This window comes from Volvox carteri (genome assembly GCF_000143455.1).
Source record: "Volvox carteri f. nagariensis unplaced genomic scaffold VOLCAscaffold_42, whole genome shotgun sequence".
Taxonomy (NCBI): domain Eukaryota; kingdom Viridiplantae; phylum Chlorophyta; class Chlorophyceae; order Chlamydomonadales; family Volvocaceae; genus Volvox; species Volvox carteri.
Genome location: NW_003307585.1, coordinates 179,838 through 204,897, shown reverse-complemented (window position 1 = coordinate 204,897; position 25,060 = coordinate 179,838). Strand labels below are relative to the sequence as shown.

The window sequence follows — 25,060 nt, the reverse complement described above, 5'->3', positions numbered from 1 at the left end:
TAAACGTAAAGGAAGGAGAAAGAGAAGGTGCGAGAGGCGCCCTTGTCTATCCCCCAAGAAGAGGAGGGCTGTACGGTGTTGTACACAACACCTGCCCTACCGCCAAGTCCGGATCGAGTTCCCCTTCCCCCTACATGTTCCCTAAGCATCCCAACACACACATACACACATACATACACATACATACACATACATACACATACATACACATACATACACACACATACACACACATACACACAAATACACACACATACACACACATACACATACACACACATACACACATACACACACATATACACACATACACACACATACACACACATACACACGTGTACCTGTGGTAAATTATGTCAACTGCGGCCTTCGTGACGGTTTTTCCGTTTATTAGTCCCGCATCCCGACACAACTTAGAAAACTGGTGACTGAGCATGTCCTCATTCCGGCCCCCCACGGCACCTCGACCGATGCTGCAGTACCGCACAAACACATTGAACAACAACGCCCCTGCGGGAAGTCACCCCCTCGAGCCGGGGGCGGGACAGGCAGGGGGAGCTCACGAATGGGGGAGGGGGTCTACTGGGTATCGAACTGCGGGTGGATGGATGGATGGGTTCAGATGTGATAAGCAAACCAAGGCATTACACAGCTCTTTCCAGGAAAAGGGAAACCAGGCACAGCCCACGCATCCATCATTCGATCCAAGAAGCCAACCAACCAACCAACCAACCAACTAGCTACGAACCCCAACCTCCCCAGCCGACACCACTTAACGCCTCCCCTCCACACATACATACATACATACATACATACATACATACATACATACATACATACATACATACATACATACATACATACATACATACATACATACATACATACATACATACATACATACATACATACATACATAGACACACACCTGGGTTTACGCCGTTTCTCATGACGGGGAATCTAAAACACATTTTTGAGTAGTAGTACATGTAAAACTCATCTGGGGGGGAGGAAAGGGGGATATGGAGGGACGGGGGGGGGGACGGGGTGTATCCATGCGGGTGCGAAGTGGCTCCGCAGGTGCCGTTGAGGTGGGCAGTCAGGGAGGCAGAGGTGGGGGGAAAGACCACCCAGAGAAAGAACTAAACAGAAGATCTAAAACCCCGGACAGACTGACAGACCGACTGACTAACGGACGGACGGATGGACGGACGGACACCTCTTTCTCTCCCTGGCATTGCGGAAGCAGTGTGTGGTGCTGCCAGGGGATGGGTGATGAATGTGTTCATGGTGTTCTCTTTGCGTCACGAAAAGCGGTGAACACAACAAAAACGTGGGAGGGGTGCAGGGCAAAGGGATATCATAACATGTGGCTGCTGGATTGAGGCATGCATTAATATCGCTGTACGGATGCCGTACAATCCGTACCTATGCTGAGGATGCCGTTCCCCCCCAGATCCGCCCTCGTGAACTCCTCCGCCACCCAGGAGCGCCACTGAGGAACCACATGGCGGTTGGCGGTTGGTGGTTGGGTGAGTTGGGGGACAGCGGGGAAAACGGTTTGGGTTTGGGATCGTCCGGAGGGACACCACGCACAGGTAGGCAGCAAAATGGGAACACGCACACATACAGACATACAGACAAACATACACACACGCACACTAACTCCCGAAGTTCCTTAGATCAGGCGTCCATGGGATCCTTTCGCTTCCTCCTCTTGCGTCATCGTACGACAACCACCTTATGCCACCCTAGGCGGAACAAATGAGCATAGTAATACTTAGGGTTAAATTAGGGTGATAACAATTTAAGAGCTGAGCATCTTATCACATCTACCTCAAATTAATTGCTCTTCTGGAACATACTATGTCGTGCACCTCACAGCGTGTAAGCCTAACCAGGACTGTGTTGGCTGGTTATGCCAAAGTCAATTCGACGGGTTGAAGGAGATGAAGAACTAAAGGGGAACGTCATCCCCTTTACAATGATCAATATAACACAAAAGAAGAAAAAAGGCAAGATTTCTATTAAGAATATGCATATTCCAGAACTTCATGCGTCTCCACAGCCCCCCACACCCTCAACCCCGCACCCCCCCCTCCGCACTTACCTGGGCCCTGTGTTGCCGTACTTCCGCTGTCACCCGCTGCGCCTCATCCGGGTGGTGGACCAGCTGCCTGGTCTCCGCCTCCTCCGCGGCGATACGAGCATCCAGCTCCGCCACCTCGGCCGCCAACGCCGCCACCTCCGCCGCCATCTCCCGCTTCTGCTCCTCATTCGCCTGACGGTGCATCTCAGCCAGAGACAGTTTCTCCTCCCGGGCTGCCCGCTGAGATTCGCGGCGTTCACTTCGGGTCAAAGAACGGCATTCGTACGGATGTACGACAGTGTACGGAGAAGAGCTGTTGGTTGCGGGGATGAGTTATGCTAGGCGGGTCCAACGGCCCCGATGCTCGTTCTTAATAAGAAAACAACCGCGCTGAACAGACAGATCGAGGCTGCGATGGCACGCAGGAGGACGTAATTTCGGGGCATGCCTTTGTGTATGTATGTATGTATGTATGTATGTATGTATGTATGTATGTATGTATGTATGTATGTATGTATGTATGCATGCATGTATGTATGTATGTATGTATGTATGTATGTATGTATGTATGTATGTATGTATGTATGTATGTATGTATGTATGTATGTATGTGTTAGACGGGGGTAACACGTTAGTTAAAGAGCAAAGCGAATAGTACGGCTTGTATACGTCTGTCTTAGAAGCAACGCGCAAGTAATGTCGTAATGAGTTCCTGCGTGTGCGTGTATGTCGTACATGCGCATACCAAAATGGATGGGTACGCGAGTATGTGGATATGTATGTCCGTCGTCCCCACCGTTTTTCCCGCAGCCCAACCAGACGGTGTTCGGGATCGTCGTGGGGCGCGTAGTGCAGCGGCAGACCGTCCAGGTCCCGCATCATGCTGAAAAACTCCTCACGCGTGACGCGACCGTTAAGATCTGCGTCGTACAACCGAAACAACTCAAATGGCGTAGGAATATGGCACTCCACCTGCGAAATCCGGCTTTTGGCGGACTGTGACAAGGGAGAACGCCATTGCGTGCCGCCGCCGCCGCCGCCGCCACCGTCACTGCCAACTGTGGCAGCAGCGGCAAAGCTTGCCCTCGGTGTCGACGGCACACGGGGTGACGGCGACGCCTCCGGCGCCCCTAGCGTCGTCCCGCCGGCTCCGCTACGGCTGCCCGCTCCAAAACTACTGCCGGCGAAGCTGCCGTGGAGGGACTCCGGACCACCGCTGACGGCAGGGGAGCCGCCAGGCGACGACGACGACTTCCACTGCGCAGATGGTCGCCCGGCAGTAGCTGTGAAGGCGGCGGCAGCTGTAGTTGGCCCCAAGCCAGAGCCAGTAGTAGAAGGCGGTCCTCGAACGGGCAGGGAAGAGGAGGAAGCTTCTGTGTTGGGGCCCAGGATGTCGGCGAAGTCGTCGCTGGGGGTGGTGCCCAGCGGGCTGGGGGCCCTGCTGCGGCTACTGCCGGGGGTTGTGGGTCGAGCTGAGGGGGGCCGCGAGGGGGAGCCGCCGGATAACGCCGACGGGCTGTTCGGTGCCTTGGGGAGTGGGCGCAGAGCGCTGCTGCTGCGACTGAGGGTGTTCTCCGCGAGGCCGATGGAAGCGGCCTTGGAAGCTTGGCGTGAGGGCTGACGGGATCCCGACGCGAAGAACGAGTCATCGGTGCCCAGATCCGAGGGCGCCTTGCTAGGAGGCTTGCTAGGAGGCTTGCTAGGGGGTCCGCTGGGAGCTTTGTTTGAGGCGTGAGCGTGCGTGTCTGAGAGGATTGACTCGGAGCCGAGGATGCTGTCGTCGCCGACTACGTCGGCGAAGTCCCCGGAAAGTCCAGATTCATCGTCTGGCATTTGTCAGGTCGATGCGGTGTTCTGTGATCCGTTAGTTGCCTATCGCTTTGGGGGTAAGGTGTTGACGGTTCAGTTCTTTAAGGCGATATGGTCACTATGTCCAAAAAAAGTTAAACAATTCATACATTGTTTTCCGCAATACAGGTGATTACAAGTTTCCAATGCACTTGGAGATGTGCTGTTATAAACCTTCGATAGGCAGCAATGTGAAAGCTCGCGCGCAGCCGTTTATTTATTAATATATGGATATATAATACGTTTGGTAGGGCAATTGTTCTATTTGCGTTCCTATGAAAATACCAGATACAGAAAACGATGCTGCATAAAGGTTTCGCATCGTGTGGCGTCGACCTTAGCAGTTTTTCATGTTAAACCACACCTTTCATCGAAACATAAGAGATAGGTTAAACCGCCGATGCGTTACTAATCTAGTTACAATGCAATTTACGGGCCGTCCTGCAAACATGCACACCGAACATCAGTGTATTCACACACGGATTCTTCGGCAGGCAGGAGCCAGGGCTTGGGACTTGTGAAGTGCAGAGGTAAAAAAACGTTGTGCTAGAATGCCCGGCTAGAACAGAAGCTCCTCCCACATTTGCCCGCCTCGTTCAGAGGCGGTAGCCCGGCCTTTAAGGTAGCACGGTAGAGGTGCAACTTGGGCGGCTGCAACTAGTACGGCTGTGGCTGCTGCTGTGGCTGTGGCAGCGGCTACCACTAGTACGGCTGTGGCTGCTGCTGTGGCTGTGGCAGCGGCTGCAGGGCGTGGGCGATGTCTCTTTCCAAAGATTGCGTCGTGTCTCGTTCCTCCACCCCACACACTATCAGCTTACCGCCCACATATTGGGACGCTGAGGAACAGCGAACACCGCTGCTGGCGTGTAACGCATCGCCGTACAGTCGTACAGGTTGTTGCTGCTTATGCCGTTGTTGCAGCCCTCGCCGTCCTCATGTTCCAAATCTCATCACGTCATAGATATGCTGCTGGCCATGGCACGGCACGGCGACTTAGACCTACAGCACAAATCATCACCTAACTGCTAACTCCCAACCGCCGAATTAACACAATTAATACGAAGTTGTCGTACAAGTAAACATCGCCAACGTCACGTGGCTCGCTTCTCCCCTGATGCTACAGCTCCATCAACTAAATGCAGGTACGGCAGGTACGACGCTCCCTCCTGGAGCAAGCCGTTCTCTTTCCCTCAGCTTCTTCCCGCCTTCCCCCCCCGGCCCCCGCCAGCAAGCAACTCCATTCAGCCGTTGCCGCCAGTCCCTTCAAGCGCCTTTTCACCTCACCTCCCTTCTTCGTATCGAAAAATGCACAAAAAATCCTCAAAGCATAAACGGGGCCACCATCCATCCATCCATCCATACGTACATACGTACGTACATACAAAGGACCGCGTGGGCTGAAGGTGCAAACCGCGGTGTGCAACGCCGCCAGGGCAGCCCGTGGGAAATGGCGGGGAGATACCAACACACACACACACATACATACATATATAACACATACAGGAGGCGGCGGCGGCGGCTTCTTAATATCTCCGCCGCAATAAAATACGATACAATGTCAAGTGTGTGTGTATGTGTGTATGTCTGCTTCCGCTCGGGCCAAATTTTTCTTCGAGGGCGGCATTAACATGAAAGGCTGTGCCTGTCACAGTAGTCGTACTTGCCGTACCTGGGACACCATCAAATTTGTTCACGTGTATGATCCGGTTACGGCATTCTGAGGAGCGTTGTTGTTGTTGATGTTGTTGTTGTTGTTGATGTTGATGTTGATGTTGATGTTGATGTTGATGTTGATGTTGATGTTGATGTTGATGTTGATGTTGATGTTGATGTTGGAGTAGATGTTCTTGTTACCGTGGCAATCTACCCTCTCACCTCAGATCAACCAAATACATCCTGACCAAATCACAAAATCACCAGCACTAGCAGCGCCACGACCGGGAAATGATACAAACAATAAAACCGAAATGATACAAACAAACTGCTACAGCCGCCGATACCGCTGATGCTGTAGCTGCTATCCTTAATCCTTTGCGAACTGCGGGTACACCTTTCGGGGCGGGGTCGGTGGTGACGTCCAGGTCCCGGTGCGGGTGCAGGTGCGGGTGGTGACGTTGATGTGGATGTGGACGGTGGACGGCGGCATTTCCCCGGGGTTTGGGGGTTTGGGGGTTTGGGGGTTTGGGGGTTTGGGGGGAGGGGGGAGGGGGGAGGGGGAAGGGGAGTGTCAGCTGGGATCCCCGGGGTTGGTTTGGAGGGGCATCAGAGAACGAATGGCCTAACCGCCGTACCTGACGATCGTACGACATAGCCTTCGAAACGATACCTCTCCATACACCCCCCCCAGATCAGGTCTACAGCTCGGAGAGCCCGAAGGGTCCCCCTCCGGAGACCCGAGGGCTCCACCGGTGTCGGGGCTCAGGCGAGATGGATCCTGTGAAGTTCAAGATACTGTCGTACAGGACAGTGTCGTACAGAAAATTGTTCCTTTTTTTCCGCGGCCCCACCTGCTATTCGGGGTGATCCAGCCCCCAGCCCGGAAGAGAAGACAGCGCCCCATACATACATACATACATACATACATACATACATACATACATACATACATACATACATACATACATACATACATACATACATACATACATACATACATACATACATACATACATACATACATACATACATTCGTACGTCAGCATCGTTATCCGCACAGCTAAAAAGAAAAGAACCCGCATTGGCCGCCCAGCTCCAACCCCCCTCACTCAGGCAGCCGGCAACCCCTTATCCCCCCTTTTTACACACATACACACGCACACACATACGCACACACGCACCTGCTCCAAGGTGGTGTACACGACTCGAGCTCGCTCCGCAACCAGCTCCGGAGGCAATGAGCGACCCTGTTGAGCGGTTGGGGGCGGTTGGGGCGGTTGGGTGGGCCTCGGAGCGTATGGTTGGGGGCCGTGGTGTTAAAGGGGGAGGAGAAGTGAAGGGTAGTGAAGGGAAGCAGAACCCAATTCCCGGTCCAGACACGTACGCACACATACACATTCACAATACACGCATGTACCCCTTCCCCCCACGCATACCTCTCCTCCTTCTCCCTCCCCCCCAACCCCCCACATCCCCCCCCCCACACACATACACACACACACACCTGCACTGCCGACAGCTCCAGCTGCAATCTGTCAAGGGGAAACCAGGCCATGCGCCGTTCGAAGTAGCCGTTAACGATCATGGCCACGAAGCCCTTCCACTGCCCGAGAGTAGCCTCAGACACAGCGACACCTGAGTCGGGGGGGGGGCCCGGGGGGGTTCCCGCGGGGAGGGGGGGAAAAGACGAACCACACACGATTGAAGCTGCTGCCAGGGCAAGAGAGTATCAAACGTAGAACTGACCGAAAGGCGTCCGTGGAGATTGTGACCTCGGGGGGGGCCCCGGGGGGGGGTTCCCGCGGGGAGGGGGGGGAGTGATGCAAATATCCCCCGGGGGTAGCTGCCGGGGTCTAAAAGGCCGAGCCCCCGCGAAGAGTGTCAAAAGGGGGAAATTCAAAACTGGATCAGGCGAGGCGGTGATTGTGTGTGTGTGTGGGCGGGGAAAGGCGGGGGGGGGAGGGTTGCTAGGGTTTAGGATTGCGGAGGGGTGGCTCGGGGAGATGGCGAGGGACTGGCGGGTTCAGTTTCCGCTTTCAGTTTGAAGGAAGGTGTGTGTGTGTGGTGTTTTGATGTTGCGGAAAGTAGTCAGCAAAAGAGCTAAGAGAGCTACTTTGTTCAGCCAGGGAGGGTTTTGTTGTTAATGTCTCGACTCGCTTACTTGTGGCCCACCGCTTGACGGATCGCGGCGACAGCATCAGCGTAATCCAGACCAGGCAGACCATCGCCAGACATTCCGCGGCGTCGAAGTCCTGCCGTCGAAATCATCGAAAACGTCGAAGACATCGAAGTGACCCCGGGGTCCCATATATGAAACGGAGTTACAAATTGAGCAACGCACGATTTGGGAGGGGAGGGGAGGGAAGGGTCGCATGTGTTCAGGTATGCCAACACTGCATGGCATGCCACTGCTTCAATATTCGAGCATCAGGGGGTGGGGGTGGGGTGGGGAAAGACGAACCACACACGATTGAAGCTGCTGCCAGGGCAAGAGAGTAACAAACGTAGAACTGACCGAAAGGCGTCCGTGGCGACCGTGACCTCGGGATGACGAAGTGGAGAAGATGTCGGAAAAAACTACCTACCTAAGCCGCCAGAACTAAAAAAGCGGAATAGTATTGCCAATCCGTAAAGAAGTAGTAGTGAAGGCGGCGGAAGCGTAGTAAAATAGTGCTGTCGTAAAGGTGGTATAAAGTTGCTGGCCTGGAGAAATAGCTGATTTGCTGCTGCTGAAAGGCTGTCGGTATGCAAGTGCTCCTCCCAACCCCCCAAAAACTAAAACGCGCGACCGACCCGACCGACCCGACTATTCTATTCCGGCTAGCCGACCGACGCCAACGCGATATACCAAAGAAGCTCGAACCACCCTTTGGACTCACCTGGCCAGGCAGCAGGAGCAGCGGGCAAAGGCACATGCGAGGCAGAGAGGTGGGGGTGGGATGGGGAAAGACGGACCACGAACGAGTGAAGCTGCTGCCAGGGCAAGAGTGTACCAAGAGGCGAACTAGGTTGGGTTAGGTTGGGGGGTGGGAGTTAGGGAAGTGAGAGGTCCTGCTGCCTTTGAGGACGGTGAAGCGCGGGAGATCACGGATTGTACGACACACCGTACGGTACGGCACCTCATCGATCGTCCAACTGGTAACTAACTGTACGAACGCCTATTCCCTCGTACCTACCTTCAGCTGACGAAGGTCGTCTTCAGACAGTTGGCCGAGCTGCTCGACCATGTCCTGCTCGTTGTGGCCGCATTCGTACGCCAGTACGGCACTCTCCGTAAATTCCTGCGCGCCCATCACACCCCGAACCGACGACGTTGACTGCGTTGAAGCGTTAACCGCTGGCCCGCTTTGGGCTGACCATCAAAACAGGATTCCGGAGAGGTTTTGGGCACCCTGAGGCTACTTAGTTGGTTAGTTGGTTAATTGGTGACTTGGTTAGTTGGATAGTTAGTTTGCTTTCCAGTGCGGCTAGCGGATAGCGGACAACGGGCAGGAGGGGGCCCTATGTGTCGTGTGTGAAGTACCCATAAGGGGGGAGGTTCGACGCCCGCGGGAGGCCCCTCCACCTCCAGGGGGGGAAGGGAGAGGCTCCCGAGGGTTCCGGTCCAAAAACACGCACACACGCCGGGAAAGAGTGTGTGCTGACGGTCATATGGACCACCTTCAGGACCCCCTGGAAGACTACACGCCCTCCCTCCCGCCAAGTTGTTCGACTCCGCGAGTTTGAGGTGTCTTGTGACCCTTTCGTTAGGGGGCTTCGCAGGCAAATACACACGAACACAGCCACAGTGGTTGGCTAAACCCCGCCGTCCGTGGGCTACCTGGACCGCTTTGGAGTAGAGCTGGTTGGCCAGCGCTGGGTTCTGAACGTAGTAGTACCGTCGAGCTAGGTTCCGTACAACTTCCGCCGGCCCTTGATTGGCGCTTCCAGAGCTAGAGACAGGAGAGGAGCTCTGCATCATGGCAGAGAGTATTGGTAAATTTGGCAATGTATGAAGGTATGGCCGTGCAGGTTAAGTTGAAATCCAGCTAGGGTTTTCGGCGCCTACCGCCAACGTGGCGACGCTCCGCCTTCCATGTAATCCAGGAGAAAAGTATCGTTGTCCAAATGGCCAAGGGTCCTTGTCATGGGTTGTCTGGCATGTCGGTGGCCTAGGCAACAGAGTGTATTGTCTTGTGTGGGCCTGCTTTATTGTGAGCTTTAGGCCATGAGAGCAAGCCATCGCAAGATATCTACAAAACACTACACTTAAAACAAAATAGTTACTGCTACTTTGAGCTATGAAGCATGCATGGGTGGCATGTCGTTGCTTGTGACGTCCGGTACCGAACTCCGATTGATGTAACGATGCCACCATACCGTACCTGTCTTAGCATAGCCAATGAATACAGTATGCTTATACATACCTGTGTGCATACACAGAAAGACGTTTCCCGTGACTAACTCCTACCTTTACCGAAAATGTTGCAACCCAAATTGGTGCCGTCCCTTGCTATTTTATTATTCTCATTCCATTATGTAGCTGCGGTTAAGATTACAATCCCACCAGGACGCACTGAATGCTTGGGAGAGACGGTTGAAGCGGACCACTTCACGGTGAGCATGGAAAGGAGCAGAAGCGTGGATGTGTATTAGAATATATACTAGTGTATACGTCCGACTTTGCTAGGCTGCTAGCCTGGGCATTTTAGGCTTTGAGTCGGCGATCCTGATCTTTTGGGTTCGTAAAACACAACCGCTCACGCGGAAATCCTACACAACATGGCTAGGTACCTGGAGGACCTCGGATAGACGGACGCGTGCTGGTGAGCGGCAACAGTCAGTACTACGTACCCTTCGTCACAATTCGGGTATGTCTCTGGTTACGACTCAGGAAACGGCCCTATTAACTCCGGCAATCAGATCAGCCTAGAGAACCCGGGTTTGGTGCAGGACCACCCCGCGGAGCCTATGGTACACTAGGAAGGGGTTACTAGGAAGGGGGTTTGGGTCCTTTCCAAGCAGGGCGCAAAAGTACATGCCCAAGCAAGTTATCATATGTTACCAGCTTGTCCCAGGACATTGGCAGTGCCTGTGGTCAACGAGCCCCTCTGTGTTGCCGGCTTCAAAGCCATGGAATCACGCGTGAAATCCCATAACGGGGACGGGGTTCTCCACAATCCACCACGTCGCACCATGGGCCCGACTCTGGTATCCGAGGACATGGGCCATCCATTGTGACATTACTTTCCCTGTGAGCACGAACGAACGATTCTGATCTCCTTGTGCTACATATCCGTGATACATGGATCAGCTTCGTCGCCGCCCTCCTCTCCTCCCTTTTTCGTTCTCCTTGGACTCCTCCTGATGACGCGCTTGACACCTTCCCAATCATCCCCTGCCCCCGGTGCTGCTGCCGCATGTACGGCTAACCCAGGTGCTCAGTCCGACCGGAGACCAATTGTGGCAGCAGCAGCACGTGTACTCCGAAACCCACTTCAATGTGGGAGCCAGGGGGCCAGGGTCGTACAAAGTCTGGTAAGTAATCAGTTAGTTCCGTTGGACGTTGAGAAAAGAGAGGGGAAGTGGAAAGCAAGCGGTCTTTCTGGCCGACCTAGAGCTCTTCGGAGGGCTGCAAAAGGGGAGTGGCGTAACTGTGTAGTGAAGAGCAGGAGGGTCACGGTCGGTCGTGCGCGGCTGTATGCATGTCAGCTGATCCCCTAGAGCGCATCCAGCATGCTGTGGGGGGAAGTTGCAGAAAGGGATTGCTGCAATTCAGCGAACCGTCAACCGCGGGCAATCTGCTTCAGGTTATCTGGCTCCTCCTGTCTATGGACTGATAGATTGGTCTATCCCGCATTCCTTTTATGGACTGAAGTTCGGTGGCCTCCCTGTTCCGTGACGCTGTTGCGTTGACTTCCACCCCCCCCCAAGCTGGCAGATGGGTTCCTCTGCGTTTCGCAGTGATCTCCCCCCCCCCTGGTGCACCCGCATACCCCTACTCACACCCCTATACAACCACCCGCCCTGTTTTCCTAACCCACACCGCACACCTCCACACAACCCATTTCCCTCAAAATGCTTTTGCCCACATCTCAGCTTCAAAGCACTCCGTAGAGCCCCCTTGACGGCCCCTTTCACTTCCCTGCATGTGACACAGCTTCTACAACCCGTGGGAATCCCGCACTGAGGCCGTAGTGGACCTGGTCTACTTCACATTGGCTCACTTGCGGAGGGGCTCCGGACCCATCAACATACCCAAGGGGACCCAGGACGATAGGTGGGTGGGGACGGGGGGGGGCCCTGCTGTGAGGGGAGGTGTGATTGGGTTGCGAGGTTAGGAAACTGGGTCTGGCATTGAGAGGGGCGAGTGTGTATCAGCGGGATGCATTCGGGGCCGCTCGAAACGGGCGCTGGTGACATGGGTTTGTACTCCCCCCCTCCCCCCATGATTTTCCCCTGTCTCCGTCGCGGCGCGCCTCATCCTCGGGCTCCTCCCCACTCTCTCCATGCGAAATAACCCGCAGGAGCAAGGAGGTGGCGAGCCAAGACCACATGGAGGATGTACGGCGTACGATCTACGGCATGTCGGAGTTTATGCAGGTCATCCAGGGCAGCCAAAAGTTCCTGCAGCGCAAGCTGGAGCGCCACCAGCAGACCATGGTGAGAAGCAAAGAAGGGTTTTTGTAGCTTCCCTCGTGGAAAATGGAAAGAGAGGTTGGGGAGAATGCGGGACAGGAGGCGATGAAGTTGCCCGTAAGCTCCTTTTCGGGTCGGTTGGAAAAGGGGGTTGGTTGCAGGGTGATGGGCAACAGGGAGCCAAACTTGTAGCTGGGCCGCGGTATTGAGCGCATCTGATGGGGCATAGTCCAGGTTCTTAGCAACGGAAGGGCTGAAGGGGGGACTGAAAGGAAGTACAAAGGGAGGGACGGATAGTTGCATTGAGGGCAGAAATGTGAAGGGAGAGGGAGGGCAGCGTAAACACGGGTGTTTGCTTTCAGGACCTGGCCAGGACGAGGGGGTGAGGGGAGAGAGGCGCGGGCCTGGCGGCACGACGAAAAGTTGCGTGTTGGGTTAGGGTGCGCCAAGCTTTCCTACGTTGCTTCGATGTAAAGCGGCTGGGTCCAGGGCCTAGGCATCCGCGGAACTGGCTAGCGGCTGGCACCATCCGCCATGGCTAGTGGAGAGATGCGGAGAGGACTTTATGGGGCATGATTGGAAGCGGCCGCGGCCATGGCCCGGGGTTTCGGCGGGAGGGGTTATGCCGCTGGGGTGGTATGTATTTTGGTTGCCGCACTCGCCAAACACTCTCGAACCCTATGCCATGCTTTGCATGGCGTGGCATGTGCTTGCTGCAGGAGAGTAACCGACGGCGCACGCTGCTCTTCACGGGGCTGGAGGTGAGGGGATTTTGCTTATTTGCTTTCCTTGGCCCCCAATCCCATATCGGGTTCATCACGCCACTGAACCAATTGAAGTACAATGGCCCGTCTTGTAAGATATTATCATTTTTATTGTCCGCCTCACGCGCCACTAGCTAGCTAGCACAGGGCCGCTTTGCCTGTTACGCTTATACGTGCTGACGATTCAGTTTTGCCGAGAGCCGGCTCACAAACAGCTATAAGTTTTGTGTTGCCGCTGTTCCCACGCATCGGAAAGCATTTCTGATCTATGTGTCCCGGATCCCCTTTTGCAGATGGGCGCAGTCATCTTCGTGGGCCTGGTTCAGGTGCTGGCCGTCATGGGCTTTTTCAAGCCGGGCAAGAACCTCAAAACGTTTGTGTGAATGTGGTAGCAATTGAGCAAATTTTATGGAGTCGTCGGGGGACTCACATGGGGAACATGCCACCCCCATGGTTTGCCCATCCCGAAGTAACGGTGTCCGCTTTGTTCGGCAGGTTGCGACGCAGCAGGGATGTTCAGCATGGCAACGGAGGCTGCTACTGTTACTGCAGTAGAATAAAGGAGGGAAGGGAGGGGTAACTTCTGGGGTCGAGAGGCCTGGTTAAGACCGCTCTCAGAAGTACATTTTCAGAGATGACGTTATGGTAATGTCTCTGGCATATGTGGATGACTGCTGGGCGGTATGCGTGTAACATTTAACTTCAAAAACATTCTCGGCAAAGGCATGTAGATGTATTCGCGTAAATGACACAATATCGCGCAGCAACAGTCGCGTTATGAGGTAAGAAATATCAATTTAGCAATAAGGACAAAAAGGAAAAACTGTTTGTCAATAACCCGCTCTCCACTCGCTCATCTCTCAGGCGCCGGTGAAGACGCGGCAAGGTCCTAATGCTACACTGCTGTCTATGGACAGCAAGCAGCTGGTACTGCGTCATGTCCATGAATGGACAAAACTGAGCTGGAGCCTCCCCTCCCACCACGCAGCTCCCCTTTATCACAAAACATCACAGACAGTTGGCACGCAATGTCACGGAATGACGTACCCAAAAATGCAGCATGCCGCCTATATGTGGCAGTAACTAACTATGAACAGTGCCTCCTCTCTAATCGCCGTCAAAATCAACGGGTGAAATGGGCGTTATAGCCTATGATTCTTCGGACCCCCACTGCAGTTACCTACTCGCCTAGGTGGGCCTGCCTTTCCGCACGACGCCCGGTATCTAGCCATCGGAAGCTATACACAGCTATGGGCACACCAATTGTATAAATCTAGCCTAATTGTATGATGCGCACATCGAAGGCCCGAACGAAATCCGCAGACATAATCTCGTAGGCCACCTTAATCCAGCAACCCAACGCAACCCGGTCTCCCTGGAGTTCCGAAAAACAATCAGTCCATCCTTGGAGCCCATTTTGCACAACTAGCTACCCACATATCGCGCACATGGCGCTCATACCGGCATCGCCAACGCGGCCGCCGGCTGCGCGGCTAAGGCCCCACTGCGGTCCAACTCTCCCCCGGCGGCTTCCTTAGAAGACCTTCTCTCAATACCTAGCTTCACCACGTCTCCGCCGGCCAAGCTGCCAGAACTGACTTCAACCCGCACGTCGGCGCAGGCTTCCGCATCCTCCACCTGCTGCTGCGCTGCTTGCTGCTGCTGCTGCCATGGCCCCACCGATTTGTACGGTTCCAGCCGCATCTTGCCGCCGAAAATGTCAGGCAGGCGCTCGATGGGCACCATCTGAGTCAGAGTGGGCAGGTAGTCGGAGCCCAGGATGACGATCTTCTTGCGGGTGCGCTCCTGCAGCAGCGGTTGCACTGCCGCCCAGATGCCCCGGAAGATGAGCGGCGTGTTGATAACAAACATAGTACCCAGGTGCTCGGGGTAGTAGTCCTGAAGGAGGGAAATAAAGGGTAATTAGAATGACGTGCACTGGCGAGAACCCGGGACTGAGTCTGCTAGCAGAGCTGCACGGAAAGCGGTACAGGTAAGCAGCGGCTCACAAAACCCTGGCGGCTGCTTCAGGTCGAGGCAATTTCCGATTCTTAACAGACACGCATCACATAAACAATAGGTTTAGGCGGGGAGCCCGCACACAGCACTGCTTCCGTGTTCCTTTTCAGGTGTAGGCTCTCCGCTGCAGCTGCGGCCTCCTTCGTGTTAGCGAGCCTCTGCACGCCCTCGATATCGCCCATGGAACCCGGTCCAATTCGAACCTGGTCAATTTTGGAGAACGTGGTGAGCAGCTTCTGGGTCGAGCTGTTGAAATTCATCAAGGAGAGGCCCGCCAGGTCGATGATGACGGTTGTGGTGCAGATATGGCGCCCTGCAGCCGCGGAGCAGGCGGGCAGGTAGCAGCGCAGATAGCGCTCCCAGGTCCAGACGTGATAGCGGATCAGGTCGTCCATGCTGATGGTAGCGAACAGGGCCGCCGCGTCGGTGCGACCAAGTAGCTCGATGTACACGGGCCGTCCAAACTTGTCTGGAAGGCAAAGAATTAGGCAAAGAATCGATGCTGCTAGGTCAAGTGCAAAACGCATAGTGCTTCTTACATCATTGCTCAATGATTTGACGAGCGTGCTATCACTGAGGGAGGTCCGTAACAGGGCACAGGCAATGCAGCTGATCGACGGTACACTTGCGGATGCAGTGTCTGAGCGCAGTCATCCCATCGCGGTTGAGATTTGCACATGGAGGCCGTAAGTGTTCAACTGTCACGCTACCAGGCGCCCTCTTGTACTGCGAGAAGAATTGAACCGAGTGCGATAACCATCTCAACACCCGGCCGCCGACACGCAAAGGCTGTGGCAGCACCTGCTTTCGCGTACGTACGCTAGTAACAACACCACGCTTGATTGCACATCACAGGAATGCCACCTGCTCACCGGTGTTGAAGTAAAAGTGCGGGTAGACCTGCACAGGTGGATTGGGGCGGACACAAAGGGTGCACCGTGAGATCGTGCTTGCCTTAAAGGGGGTTCGACCTCCAGCGTGCAGAAGCAGAGTGCCCACGCGGCAGGGCAATGTCGCTTACGGCCGATCAGGCATCGCGCATAGCACAAGCAGTATCGTAACGGAGGATCTTTCATAGGCCATACTGCATAGCCTATCGACTATGTCCGTTGATGGCACCGTGTTGCGTACCTGCAATAATTGCTCCTTCTGCGGGTAAGCAAGCCCCGTAGGATCTGACTCGTAGAGCCCGTTGACGCGATTCTCAATGCGCCATGCACGCATGTCACGGTACATGGATAGTGCCTGTGCCGCGGGGTGAAACCCATACAATACACTCTATTGGATTTTTATTATCTGTCCGAAGGTAAGTTGCATGGCACATCCCCACGGACATGACAGCAAATTGTGGATGTCACAAAAGCGGTGAAGCGCTTTGAGCATGCCTCGACACGGGACCCCAGTCCTCCATCACATGACCTTATACCCCACCTTGTCGATGCTGAAGTCCCGGGCCATGAGGAATCGTAGCAGCGTATAGTCATCATCATGTCCTTCCACAGTTAAATTTTCTCGTCTTATGCGCAACCGCAACTCATCCATAGCTGCTCGTTGCTGGGGACTAGGATTTAAGTACCAGAACGCATCTGATTCTGTATATGCCTCTGTAGTAACAGAGGAACTGCTCCAAAGACTTCCCCACATCGCTTGCTTCTTCAAAGCTGAGACTTGCAGGTTACCAAATATCAATGCAATCGATGGCGTCGCCTACTATGCACAATGCTACAAATATAAAGGAGATCCGCAGGCACCTTTAATTGGAAATCTGGGTTGACGTCACGGTTCCTTTTCCCTTGTTACCGGCGAAACGCTGTTTGCTCCAGCGGCTGTCGTCAGCGGACGAACACATACAATTTCTAAAAGCGAAGTACTTGCTGAAGCTTAAAATTTATGCGTTGTTAAGGGGGATTTTAATTAATTGCAGTACAGTTGTCCCGCACTCATGTCACATCGCGCACACAGCACATGCGCGGTGTCTTCATGACATTAATACACAACATTTATGGACTCATATCTCACGAGGCAGGCCTTCATTACTTGTGCTTGACAGAAAGTCCTTTATCCTACTTGCAACGCGAATTCTTGCTTTGAATTAGCTGCGGCCCCAGGGGTCCAGGACGCCTGGTGCGTGCACAAACCGGCTGCAACAGTTCTGTATATTATCTTCTACAACCGCTGCCTGGCCAAGTCGCTCAACAGGCTATAGGTAAATGTCTGGCGTGGCGCGCAGCCGTCTTCAGGAGGAGCGAAAAGCATGGCGAAAAGATAAGCCATTTGGCTTCCATGCACGGCCTGAGACGGCAGAGGATGGGTACGTAGTTGCTCGACATCTACTGAAACAGAGCAGCTTGCAGTTTGCGATTGTGTGACAAGGTTGATGGAACGGTTACAGGAGTATCAACCTGATGAAGTGGAAATGTCACATTCCGGGTAAACAAGGCACTGATTGGGAGGGCGGATTCTTCCCTTTGACAATGGAGTTTTCGGAAGACTACCCAACAAAGCCACCTAAGGTATCAGTTGACCATCTTATCCATGTCGGCAGGTGTAGAGCTGACACATGCCATGTCAACTGTGTCCTCTGTGCTGTCCTCCTCCCCTGCTGCACACTTGCAGTGCAAGTTCCCAGCGGGTTTCTTTCATCCGAACATCTACCCCTCGGGAACCGTCTGCCTCAGTATCCTTAACGAGGTGAGAGAACCTTGTGTCGCGGTTATACTTTGTCCTTACCAGCTGTCCCGCAATTATCCGCAACCGACGGTCTGTTCTTGCTCCGCAGGACGAGGGGTGGCGCCCGTCCATCACCGTCAAGCAGCTTTTGCTGGGCATTCAGGTGAGCATCGTCTGCTTGGCAGCCTATACTATGGTTTTGGTTGTCGGGTTCCAGTTTTCATTGTGTGTTTGATGCCTACCGGCGTTAATGTACGACGACGTTTGCGCCCTGACAGGAGCTACTGGACACTCCAAACCCAAACAGCCCGGCACAGTCAGATGCGTTCCTGCTCTATACCCAGCAGAAGGCCGAGTACTGCAAGAAGGTCAAGAGGCAGGCACTGCAGTACCCTCCCCCAAGCTAGATGCAGGATGTGATCAGTTAGAAGTGTTGTGTTTGTGACCGAGATGAATTTGGCATGTTACCGAGTGTGATTTAGTGTCCTTGGGGCTTGGGAACGTGAGCGGGGTTCAGTGTGTATGCCGAGACTTAAGTGCAAATGGGCCAGGCGCTTCAACCGCATTTTATGCCTAAGCGCAGATTCTATTTCGCTGCTCTTTTTTGTGCAGTGGCGTCTGCCGCTTTGCAATTGCTGGCTTCCGGTCAGAATGCATCATGCTCGGGGATTTTGGATGTCTGCAAGTGAGTCAGAGACACGATGTGCAAGACGCAATCCATTTTCTCGTTAGCAACTCTTGGCGAATGTCTGACAACGCAAGTGTATTTTGGTCAGGCACTTGTACGGCAGTCGCCTTCAATCTTCATGTGACCCTTCGCTGTGTCAAGCTTCGATGGGCCATGACCGTGAACGCCGGCGATCTCACGCTATCGAGCGTGGTAACACCAACCCACGATGGCACCAGAAGCACGGCAACGTTTTCGCCACCTTTAACGATAGCCTACAGAGGAAGTGGCTTACTCTAGTGCCTTGCCCGAGTATCACATGCCTCGTACTTACAAATAGCTCTTATCCGCCTGCCCGTAATCTGCCTTTTAACGGCTGGTGTTGCACTCCAACCCTTGACAGATAAATAAGACGACAAGCTCTAAAGACTGAATATGCTGCTACGAAACGTTATGTTGCCACTGGCGCTCTGCCTTCGCAACTGAATGTTCAATTCTTTCACCGACGTATGACGCGTAGGCAGTATCCGTTTTCCTAGCAGCCTCATACCATGCATCTGCACGCGCCTTGTGTAATCCATTGGCTGGAACAGAGGAGCTGGAGAAAAAATGCACGTCGCCCCGTTGATGGTGCCCCTTTAGTGTATTTCGATGGAACCGATGCAGGTCACTGCGCTGAACCCTGTGGACCGGCCACGGAAATCGTGAGAGCCTCCCGCGCCACGGCAACCCGTAGGGTGGGTTACGGCTCTTGACCCGGAAATTGTCGAGACAGCCACCTCACTCCCATACAAATGAAACTCGTGTACAAGTAAAAACCATGGGACATGCCCCAATTACGCTCTACCCAACGCCCATAAAACTCAAGAGAGCCCGCACTGTGAAGTTAGGAAATTGTCGTGCGGACAACCAATTATAGCAGTTTAGTACTTAAGAATGTCAGCGTTCTGTTAAGAAGATTGTACACAAGAAATGAAGAAGCTCCCTAATGCATCAGCCCCGGCCCCAAACGACCCCCGTGCCAGGCAGGCTGAACGCTAATGGGAACACACCACCAAGCGCAGCTGCGTGAAATTCTAGTGCGTGCTGCTTGCCTCGCCCCCTTAGGGTTCCCTAGGCATGAAGCAGACCAGGGGTGCAACCACCAACGCGGCATCCATTAATCCTCAGCCCTATCTGTTCCCCGTTTGAGCAAGTGTGAAAGGGGCACACTTGCTCCTGAAGGCAATCACCTCAGTACATAGATAGCCGAAACGAATGCCGCCTTTTGGTTTTTTTTCACATTCCACACCGGGGAACAACCTGCCTGTTAATCGCACATTGTGTCCACCCTTGGGAATGAGGCTTGTGCTTGCCACAAAGCAAATCGTCCCTCGCACCGCACCCTAGGCAACAATGTACGAAATTACACTTTACGCCATCGCCCTCCAGAACGAGCACGAGTTCCCATGGACGCGCGCGCCTCTCCAGAGTGCTTTGCCCGTCGGCACTACTCTGTGTAATTAATTATCAACCTATTTATCTTATACTCGAACGTCAAGTCATCAACATATTGTAATCAAGAAAGTGGTGCGGCCAAGTGGCATGCCATGGCCTGCTCTCGAAGCAAGCGGACACAGTCCGTCCCCTCCTCCTGGTAGAACATCAACCGAGGTCCGACTGTCAAGTCATTACTTCGAATCAAGATAACCGCACAGCAATAAAAATTGAATGTCGCACTTCTACCACGGCTAAGGAGAGCCCTTCGTCATGGCAAGTTAGCTCGGCTTCTAAGGTTTTTGCCGCTCATCACGATAAAGAACACAGGCGCGCGTGCACGCGCCCACAGCCGTAAGCGCAGCCTTATCGTTTATGCAGCCCCTCAACATGCCACAAGCTCCATATGTTTCATCCCATAACACTGTAATACGGTACAGAAACTTGATGGCCCGCCCACTGTAATAACAACAACTGTAAAACCCGAAATTAAAATGCACGAGTCAGCTCTACTTGAGAGCTAGCCTTTTCAATAGAAAAAGCGCGAGGGTCAGCCCTGCCGACAAGCCGACATAACTGTGCTGCATTATTGCACTCCTGCCCATCGTGCCATGTCGATGAAGTTCTCGCCACCAATAACATTGTTGACGAAGCGAATAGCTACGGTGGTGCCGTATGCCACCTGAGGCACGCTGCGTGCGATGGTCATATCCACCAACCGCTCCAAACCGAACACGATCTGAAGCCGGGAGGAGCGGGGAACGGGGTTACGCAGATAGGCATGACCACATGAAGGAATACACAAATGGTGGCACATTGTGTAGCAAAGCCAAAGGGAAGACCTGGATGGCAATTCCGTTGCTTAAGAGCCCGGAAAGCATGTTTGTATAACACACGAGTTAATAAAACGACAAAGCCCTTGCGGCAAGTAAACCAGCAGCTCGGAGCCTCCACATCCCTAGCCATCTATCCTGGTGTTACGAGCGGAATAGATGCAATGGCTTTGATTATCGCATCCCCTCTTATATTGTGATCTCAGGAACCAAGCTTTATCTCAGACAAGTGTCATTTTTTTAATTTTTTAAAAGCAATTCTCATCAAGGAAAACCGACTGGCCACTCTCTCCCACCCCACTGGACGCTCTAGTGTCCGTTTGGCCTCCGGATTGTTAATTTCGGACCTCGTCCGGGTGGGATCGCCCTTTCGCTTTTCCCTTCACAGAATCATGCCCCCAACTGGCACAGTGCTTATTTCAACCCACCTGGTAACGTGTGTTGGACGACACGCCCATGAACAGTCCCCACACCAGCGCGGTCTTAAATAGCGGCGGCACCGCCACATCATCCTTCTTGCTGCCGTGCACATGGCGCCTGGAGGGATTAAGGAAAGGGACGAAGATGAAATAATAGGAGTAGGTGATTCGGACGAAAGTCATGGAAGGTAGCGGTGTCCAGCTTAAGGCACATATCATCGTGACACCAATGCCGGGACCCTTCCCGTCTTTCTCTTTCGTTCCAGCTTGCAGCAGATTCCCTTCACTTCCCCTTCCCTTCACAGCGCTTCCGTTCCTTTTCCAAATACGGAAACGCCCAATCAGCAATCCGGGTGAGCAGCGCTGCGTTTTCATTAAAACCCACCTGAGCATCATCAGGGAATTGGCCACAGCCTGCCCGATAAGGCCGCAGCATATACCGGCCAAGCTGTACTCCAAAAACTTCACACCCATACAGGCAACGCGTTGAGCCAGACTGTAGGTCTTGACCCCAGGCACGGAGGCCTCAAACACAGCAGAGGGGATGGTGGCCAGCCACTTCTTAAAAGGTGCTGTATAAAGCAAGAGAGGCGACAACAATGGGGCGGCGGTCAAGGTGGTGGGTCAGGATGGAGGCATATCAACCGTCAGACACAGGCATACGACCGGTCGGAAGTAAATGGTGTCAAGACTACGTGGTGCGCTGTATGCTGCATGTTATGCAGCGTGCCGTGCGAGCTTTGAGCCGCTTGGTTTCGGAGGGAACTTTGGACAAACTCGAGGGCAAGCACCCCAAGGCCGGTTTGGAGGCATGCGTCGGCCTTGGTACCATGGTCACCTACTTCGGACATCTGTGGTTTTGAACCCCAAACGACCACGTCAGCGAACGGGCAAGGGCCATCCAGCCGCCAACGTTTCCGACTCTAAACGCAGCCGAGTCGAGCTACGCAGAGAGCCACCAATGGTGCAGGGGAAGGCAGCGTATACGAAGGTGACCTAACCAACCCATGGGAGTGGGCGCCCGAATACGTGAATGGGAGCTGAACAATGTAGTGCTGTGACGGCCTTTCCGTCCGGCCCCGAATAGACCTCATGCCCCATTCCAGTCTTATCGTGGAACCCACCAGCCAGGGGGCCCAGATATGCATGGAAGTTTCAAGCCGGGGCCGTGGGGAATGAGTGGGCCAAGATGGCACCCGGTTCTGGTTTGCTTCTTAACACCTAAGTCCCCCCTTGCCCTGCTCCTGCTTACAAGACGTCATGGCCGCACGGCTGACTCCTCCAAGTACCGCCGCAGGTGCCATCAACGACACCAGGACGACATCCAGCACAAGGCCCACCTGCCAGGGGAACATGAGGACCCGCCGGGGTCGCGGCGCAAGCAAAAACACACTGAAAACACTGAAATACCCAGACTTCGAGCCGGGTCTATGGCCCGGGATGCATAAAAACGGTGCAACTATGACATGCATTCGTTCCCCCCTGTTGCGCTTTTCCCCACATAACCCCCACCGTCCGTCCGTCGGTGCGGTGAACAAACCCTTCAGTACCGCCACGCGCCCCTTCCAGCCCGGCCCAGTCAGACAGCTCCACACACCAGCAAGTCAGACAGGTAGAACTCGAACTCCGACCAGAACTGGTTGCCGCGCTTGCGGACCTCGGCCACAGTGGCACAGCCTACAGCGGGGGAGGAGGCACACACACACACACACACACACACACACACACAGAGGACCCGCAAGGGCGGGGTGTAAAGAGGAAACATCGGACCAGACAATTAGAGTAGAGCCATAGCCAACCAGCTTAACACTCCGGCCGACAGATGGTAATTACAACAGTGACGCGCGCGTGTGCACACACCTGAGTCGATGACCACCTCCGCTCCAACCTTAAAGAGGAACAGTGGGTCCGCGAGAATGCGGTCGCGGAAGTATGGCATTGTTCGGCAGACGAGGCCGCTCAGGAGGAAGCCCTGCAGGGTTAAGGGCGGCCCGGAAAGGTGGCCCCCAAGGGAATCGGGGGGTGATGTCACCGTTTGACTTCCGGATGGAATCAAGCTGGCTGCAGGCTGCGACGGAAATTTCATCCAATCCAATACCGCCATCCCAGAGCTGCCAGCGCGTGGGGGCTTACATACCCTGTGTCCCCTCAGGCCAAGAGGTTGCTATGTTGCTGGCGGCGCCAGTGGAGCGGCCGTCGTAAGAGGATGTAGACGGACTGACATAGTCGAGGACGTTGCGTATAAGGGGTTTTAAAAAGAGCCAGCAGAGCCAGAGGTATATCGGGGACATGAGCTACATCCGGCGGCAATTGCGCCGCTTCCTCTTTGCCACACTGCTCACAATGTCTTCCTTCACCGTTCAGCTGGATGATGACGCGCATGGGGATGTTGTCTGCCCGGTTCCCAACCACCCAGGCCAGACGGAGAGAGCGTAAGATGAAGCTAATTTGTGTTATTATCGTAAGAGCCATCTGGATCATTCTTCTTTCTGGTGGGGACCACTTTGTGTAGTCTGTCAATGATGTCGAGTACTGATGGATGGATTAAGCTTTCCCCCGCTTTCTCCTCCTTCCAGAGCAACTGCTACGCCAATTTTCCATGACGTGCGAGCACACAATTCGCACAGGGCATCGCACTCTTGTGGTGCGGTATCAAGACAATTTGCACTCGCACGTACTTGTGCCGCCACGAAGGCTTTGAGAACCGACGAGCGCAGGCCGTACTTCTTGGCCACCTCCAGCATGTCAGCGGGCAGGCTAACTTTCTTCTCAGCTGCAAAGGCCTCCACCTACGAGAAAGAGAAATGAGACGCCGAGGAGCTGGAATTGATGCAGTTGACGAGGTACATGTGCGGGTGGGCAAGTACTGCAGGTACCAAATCAGCTAGCCGCGTCCCGACACCGCTACTGCAACGCCGCGGTATCCATCCTCAACCTTGGCGCCTGGCAGGAAGGATAACCTGAATGTCTATGTCCTCGAGCTGGACGGCCTGACTGCATAACTCGCCTCGCTGAGGGTGAGAACGCGGTCGTCATCCTCGCCATCGCCCTTGCCGCTGTCGCCATCACCACCACCGCCACCGCCGCCGCCACCACCGCCATTGTTGCCACCAGTAGATGCTCCATCACCGCCCCCAGCAACAGCCTCCGGCCGCAAGTCGCGGTCGTTGCTTGAGCTAACGAACGATGTCGGCAACGCCGCATCATTTTGGATCAGTGGAGACAGAACGCTCGCTGTCCCTGCAGATAAAGACTGCTCCTCGCTGGATCGTGCATTGCTGCCGGACGACAACGCACACACAACCGGGACCTGCACGCGGCAACCATCAGCGAAAGCACGTTTCCCTGTAACACCCGGCCTAGGACGTGATTGTATAGTATGCATACAATGTACATCACTTACGTGGCGGTTAGCGACTTGAATCCGCGTTGGCAAACTCACAAGACCAGTGGGCTTGCGAGCGCCGACCACCCGAGAAAGAGGCCTTTGCTGTAGCATTGTGTACGATGGCTTAAAGCCACCACCAAGGTATATCGTGAGCGCCCCGTGGGCGTGCGGAAGATTAGGGCGACCAGCGCAGGGGTAGAGCAAGTCGGGTAGATGGCAGGCAGAACTGCAGGTCGACCAAAGCAATCCTCCCTGAGCTAAACCTCTGCAGGAACAATCCCTATCGATAGCTGATCAAAGGGGGTAATCGAAGGGGAAAACCAGTCCGACTTCCGTACATGTACATGGGCCTAGGATCGAAAGTTACTATGTTGTATCTCATGCATGAGCACAGGAAAAGTAATGTTTTGCAAATCATAAATATTTTTCTGATATTGAAAACAAACTAGTAAACCTTTGGAACGTGCTGTCTGCTTTGGAAAATTTCAGGTTGACTTTGTGAAGGCCCAGCCAGCAAATGGCGTAAATGCCAAAGCGTCCTGACGCGCCTGAGTATGATGGCCCGAAGAAGAAAAGGCGCCCAAACCGAAGCTCGGATGACATTGAGGGCTTG

The 25,060-nt window shown here is 54.1% G+C and overlaps 6 protein-coding genes across 6 annotated transcripts in view; 2 read left to right on the top strand and 4 right to left on the bottom strand.

Moving 5' to 3' along the window:
• VOLCADRAFT_118700 (uncharacterized protein) overlaps window positions 1-3,922 on the bottom strand; it is a gene marked incomplete at both ends in the record, with an annotated part of 6,359 nt that extends 2,437 nt beyond the window's left edge. The window contains 5 exons of the mRNA XM_002954288.1: window positions 342-510; window positions 929-1,000; window positions 1,429-1,495; window positions 2,111-2,402; window positions 2,886-3,922. Of these exons, the coding sequence (XP_002954334.1) occupies window positions 342-510; window positions 929-1,000; window positions 1,429-1,495; window positions 2,111-2,402; window positions 2,886-3,922 (1,637 nt within the window). The remainder of the gene's footprint in view (window positions 1-341; window positions 511-928; window positions 1,001-1,428; window positions 1,496-2,110; window positions 2,403-2,885) is intronic.
• A 1,705-nt stretch (window positions 3,923-5,627) lies between these two features.
• VOLCADRAFT_118699 (uncharacterized protein) lies at window positions 5,628-9,554 on the bottom strand (the record flags this gene model as incomplete). Its single annotated transcript, XM_002954287.1, has 6 exons — window positions 5,628-5,783; window positions 6,775-6,840; window positions 7,098-7,228; window positions 7,755-7,845; window positions 8,770-8,874; window positions 9,414-9,554. 6 exons carry the CDS (start codon window positions 9,552-9,554, stop codon window positions 5,628-5,630), a joined length of 690 nt encoding a protein of 229 aa, XP_002954333.1.
• A 473-nt stretch (window positions 9,555-10,027) lies between these two features.
• VOLCADRAFT_121295 (uncharacterized protein) lies at window positions 10,028-13,679 on the top strand. The gene is made up of 7 exons (XM_002954355.1): window positions 10,028-10,189; window positions 10,363-10,443; window positions 11,010-11,110; window positions 11,733-11,852; window positions 12,100-12,235; window positions 12,931-12,972; window positions 13,269-13,679. The coding sequence occupies exons 1-7, from the start codon at window positions 10,055-10,057 to the stop codon at window positions 13,356-13,358; spliced, it is 705 nt and encodes a 234-aa protein (XP_002954401.1). The 5' UTR covers window positions 10,028-10,054; the 3' UTR covers window positions 13,359-13,679.
• A 1,003-nt stretch (window positions 13,680-14,682) lies between these two features.
• Window positions 14,683-16,551, bottom strand: mot19 (uncharacterized protein; the record flags this gene model as incomplete). The annotated part of the gene is made up of 5 exons (XM_002954286.1): window positions 14,683-14,874; window positions 15,198-15,463; window positions 15,867-15,894; window positions 16,126-16,239; window positions 16,426-16,551. Coding segments are annotated over 5 exons (726 nt in total), but the record flags the coding sequence as incomplete, so codon positions are not given.
• A 653-nt stretch (window positions 16,552-17,204) lies between these two features.
• Window positions 17,205-18,071, top strand: VOLCADRAFT_102189 (uncharacterized protein; the record flags this gene model as incomplete). The annotated part of the gene is made up of 5 exons (XM_002954354.1): window positions 17,205-17,305; window positions 17,387-17,507; window positions 17,611-17,685; window positions 17,774-17,827; window positions 17,943-18,071. 5 exons carry the CDS (start codon window positions 17,205-17,207, stop codon window positions 18,069-18,071), a joined length of 480 nt encoding a protein of 159 aa, XP_002954400.1.
• A 1,787-nt stretch (window positions 18,072-19,858) lies between these two features.
• On the bottom strand, window positions 19,859-24,558 carry VOLCADRAFT_106345 (uncharacterized protein; the record flags this gene model as incomplete). The annotated part of the gene is made up of 8 exons (XM_002954285.1): window positions 19,859-20,546; window positions 21,069-21,177; window positions 21,445-21,631; window positions 22,312-22,399; window positions 22,657-22,736; window positions 22,920-23,031; window positions 23,738-23,848; window positions 24,463-24,558. 8 exons carry the CDS (start codon window positions 24,556-24,558, stop codon window positions 20,394-20,396), a joined length of 936 nt encoding a protein of 311 aa, XP_002954331.1. The 3' UTR covers window positions 19,859-20,393.
• Window positions 24,559-25,060: the final 502 nt, after the last annotated feature.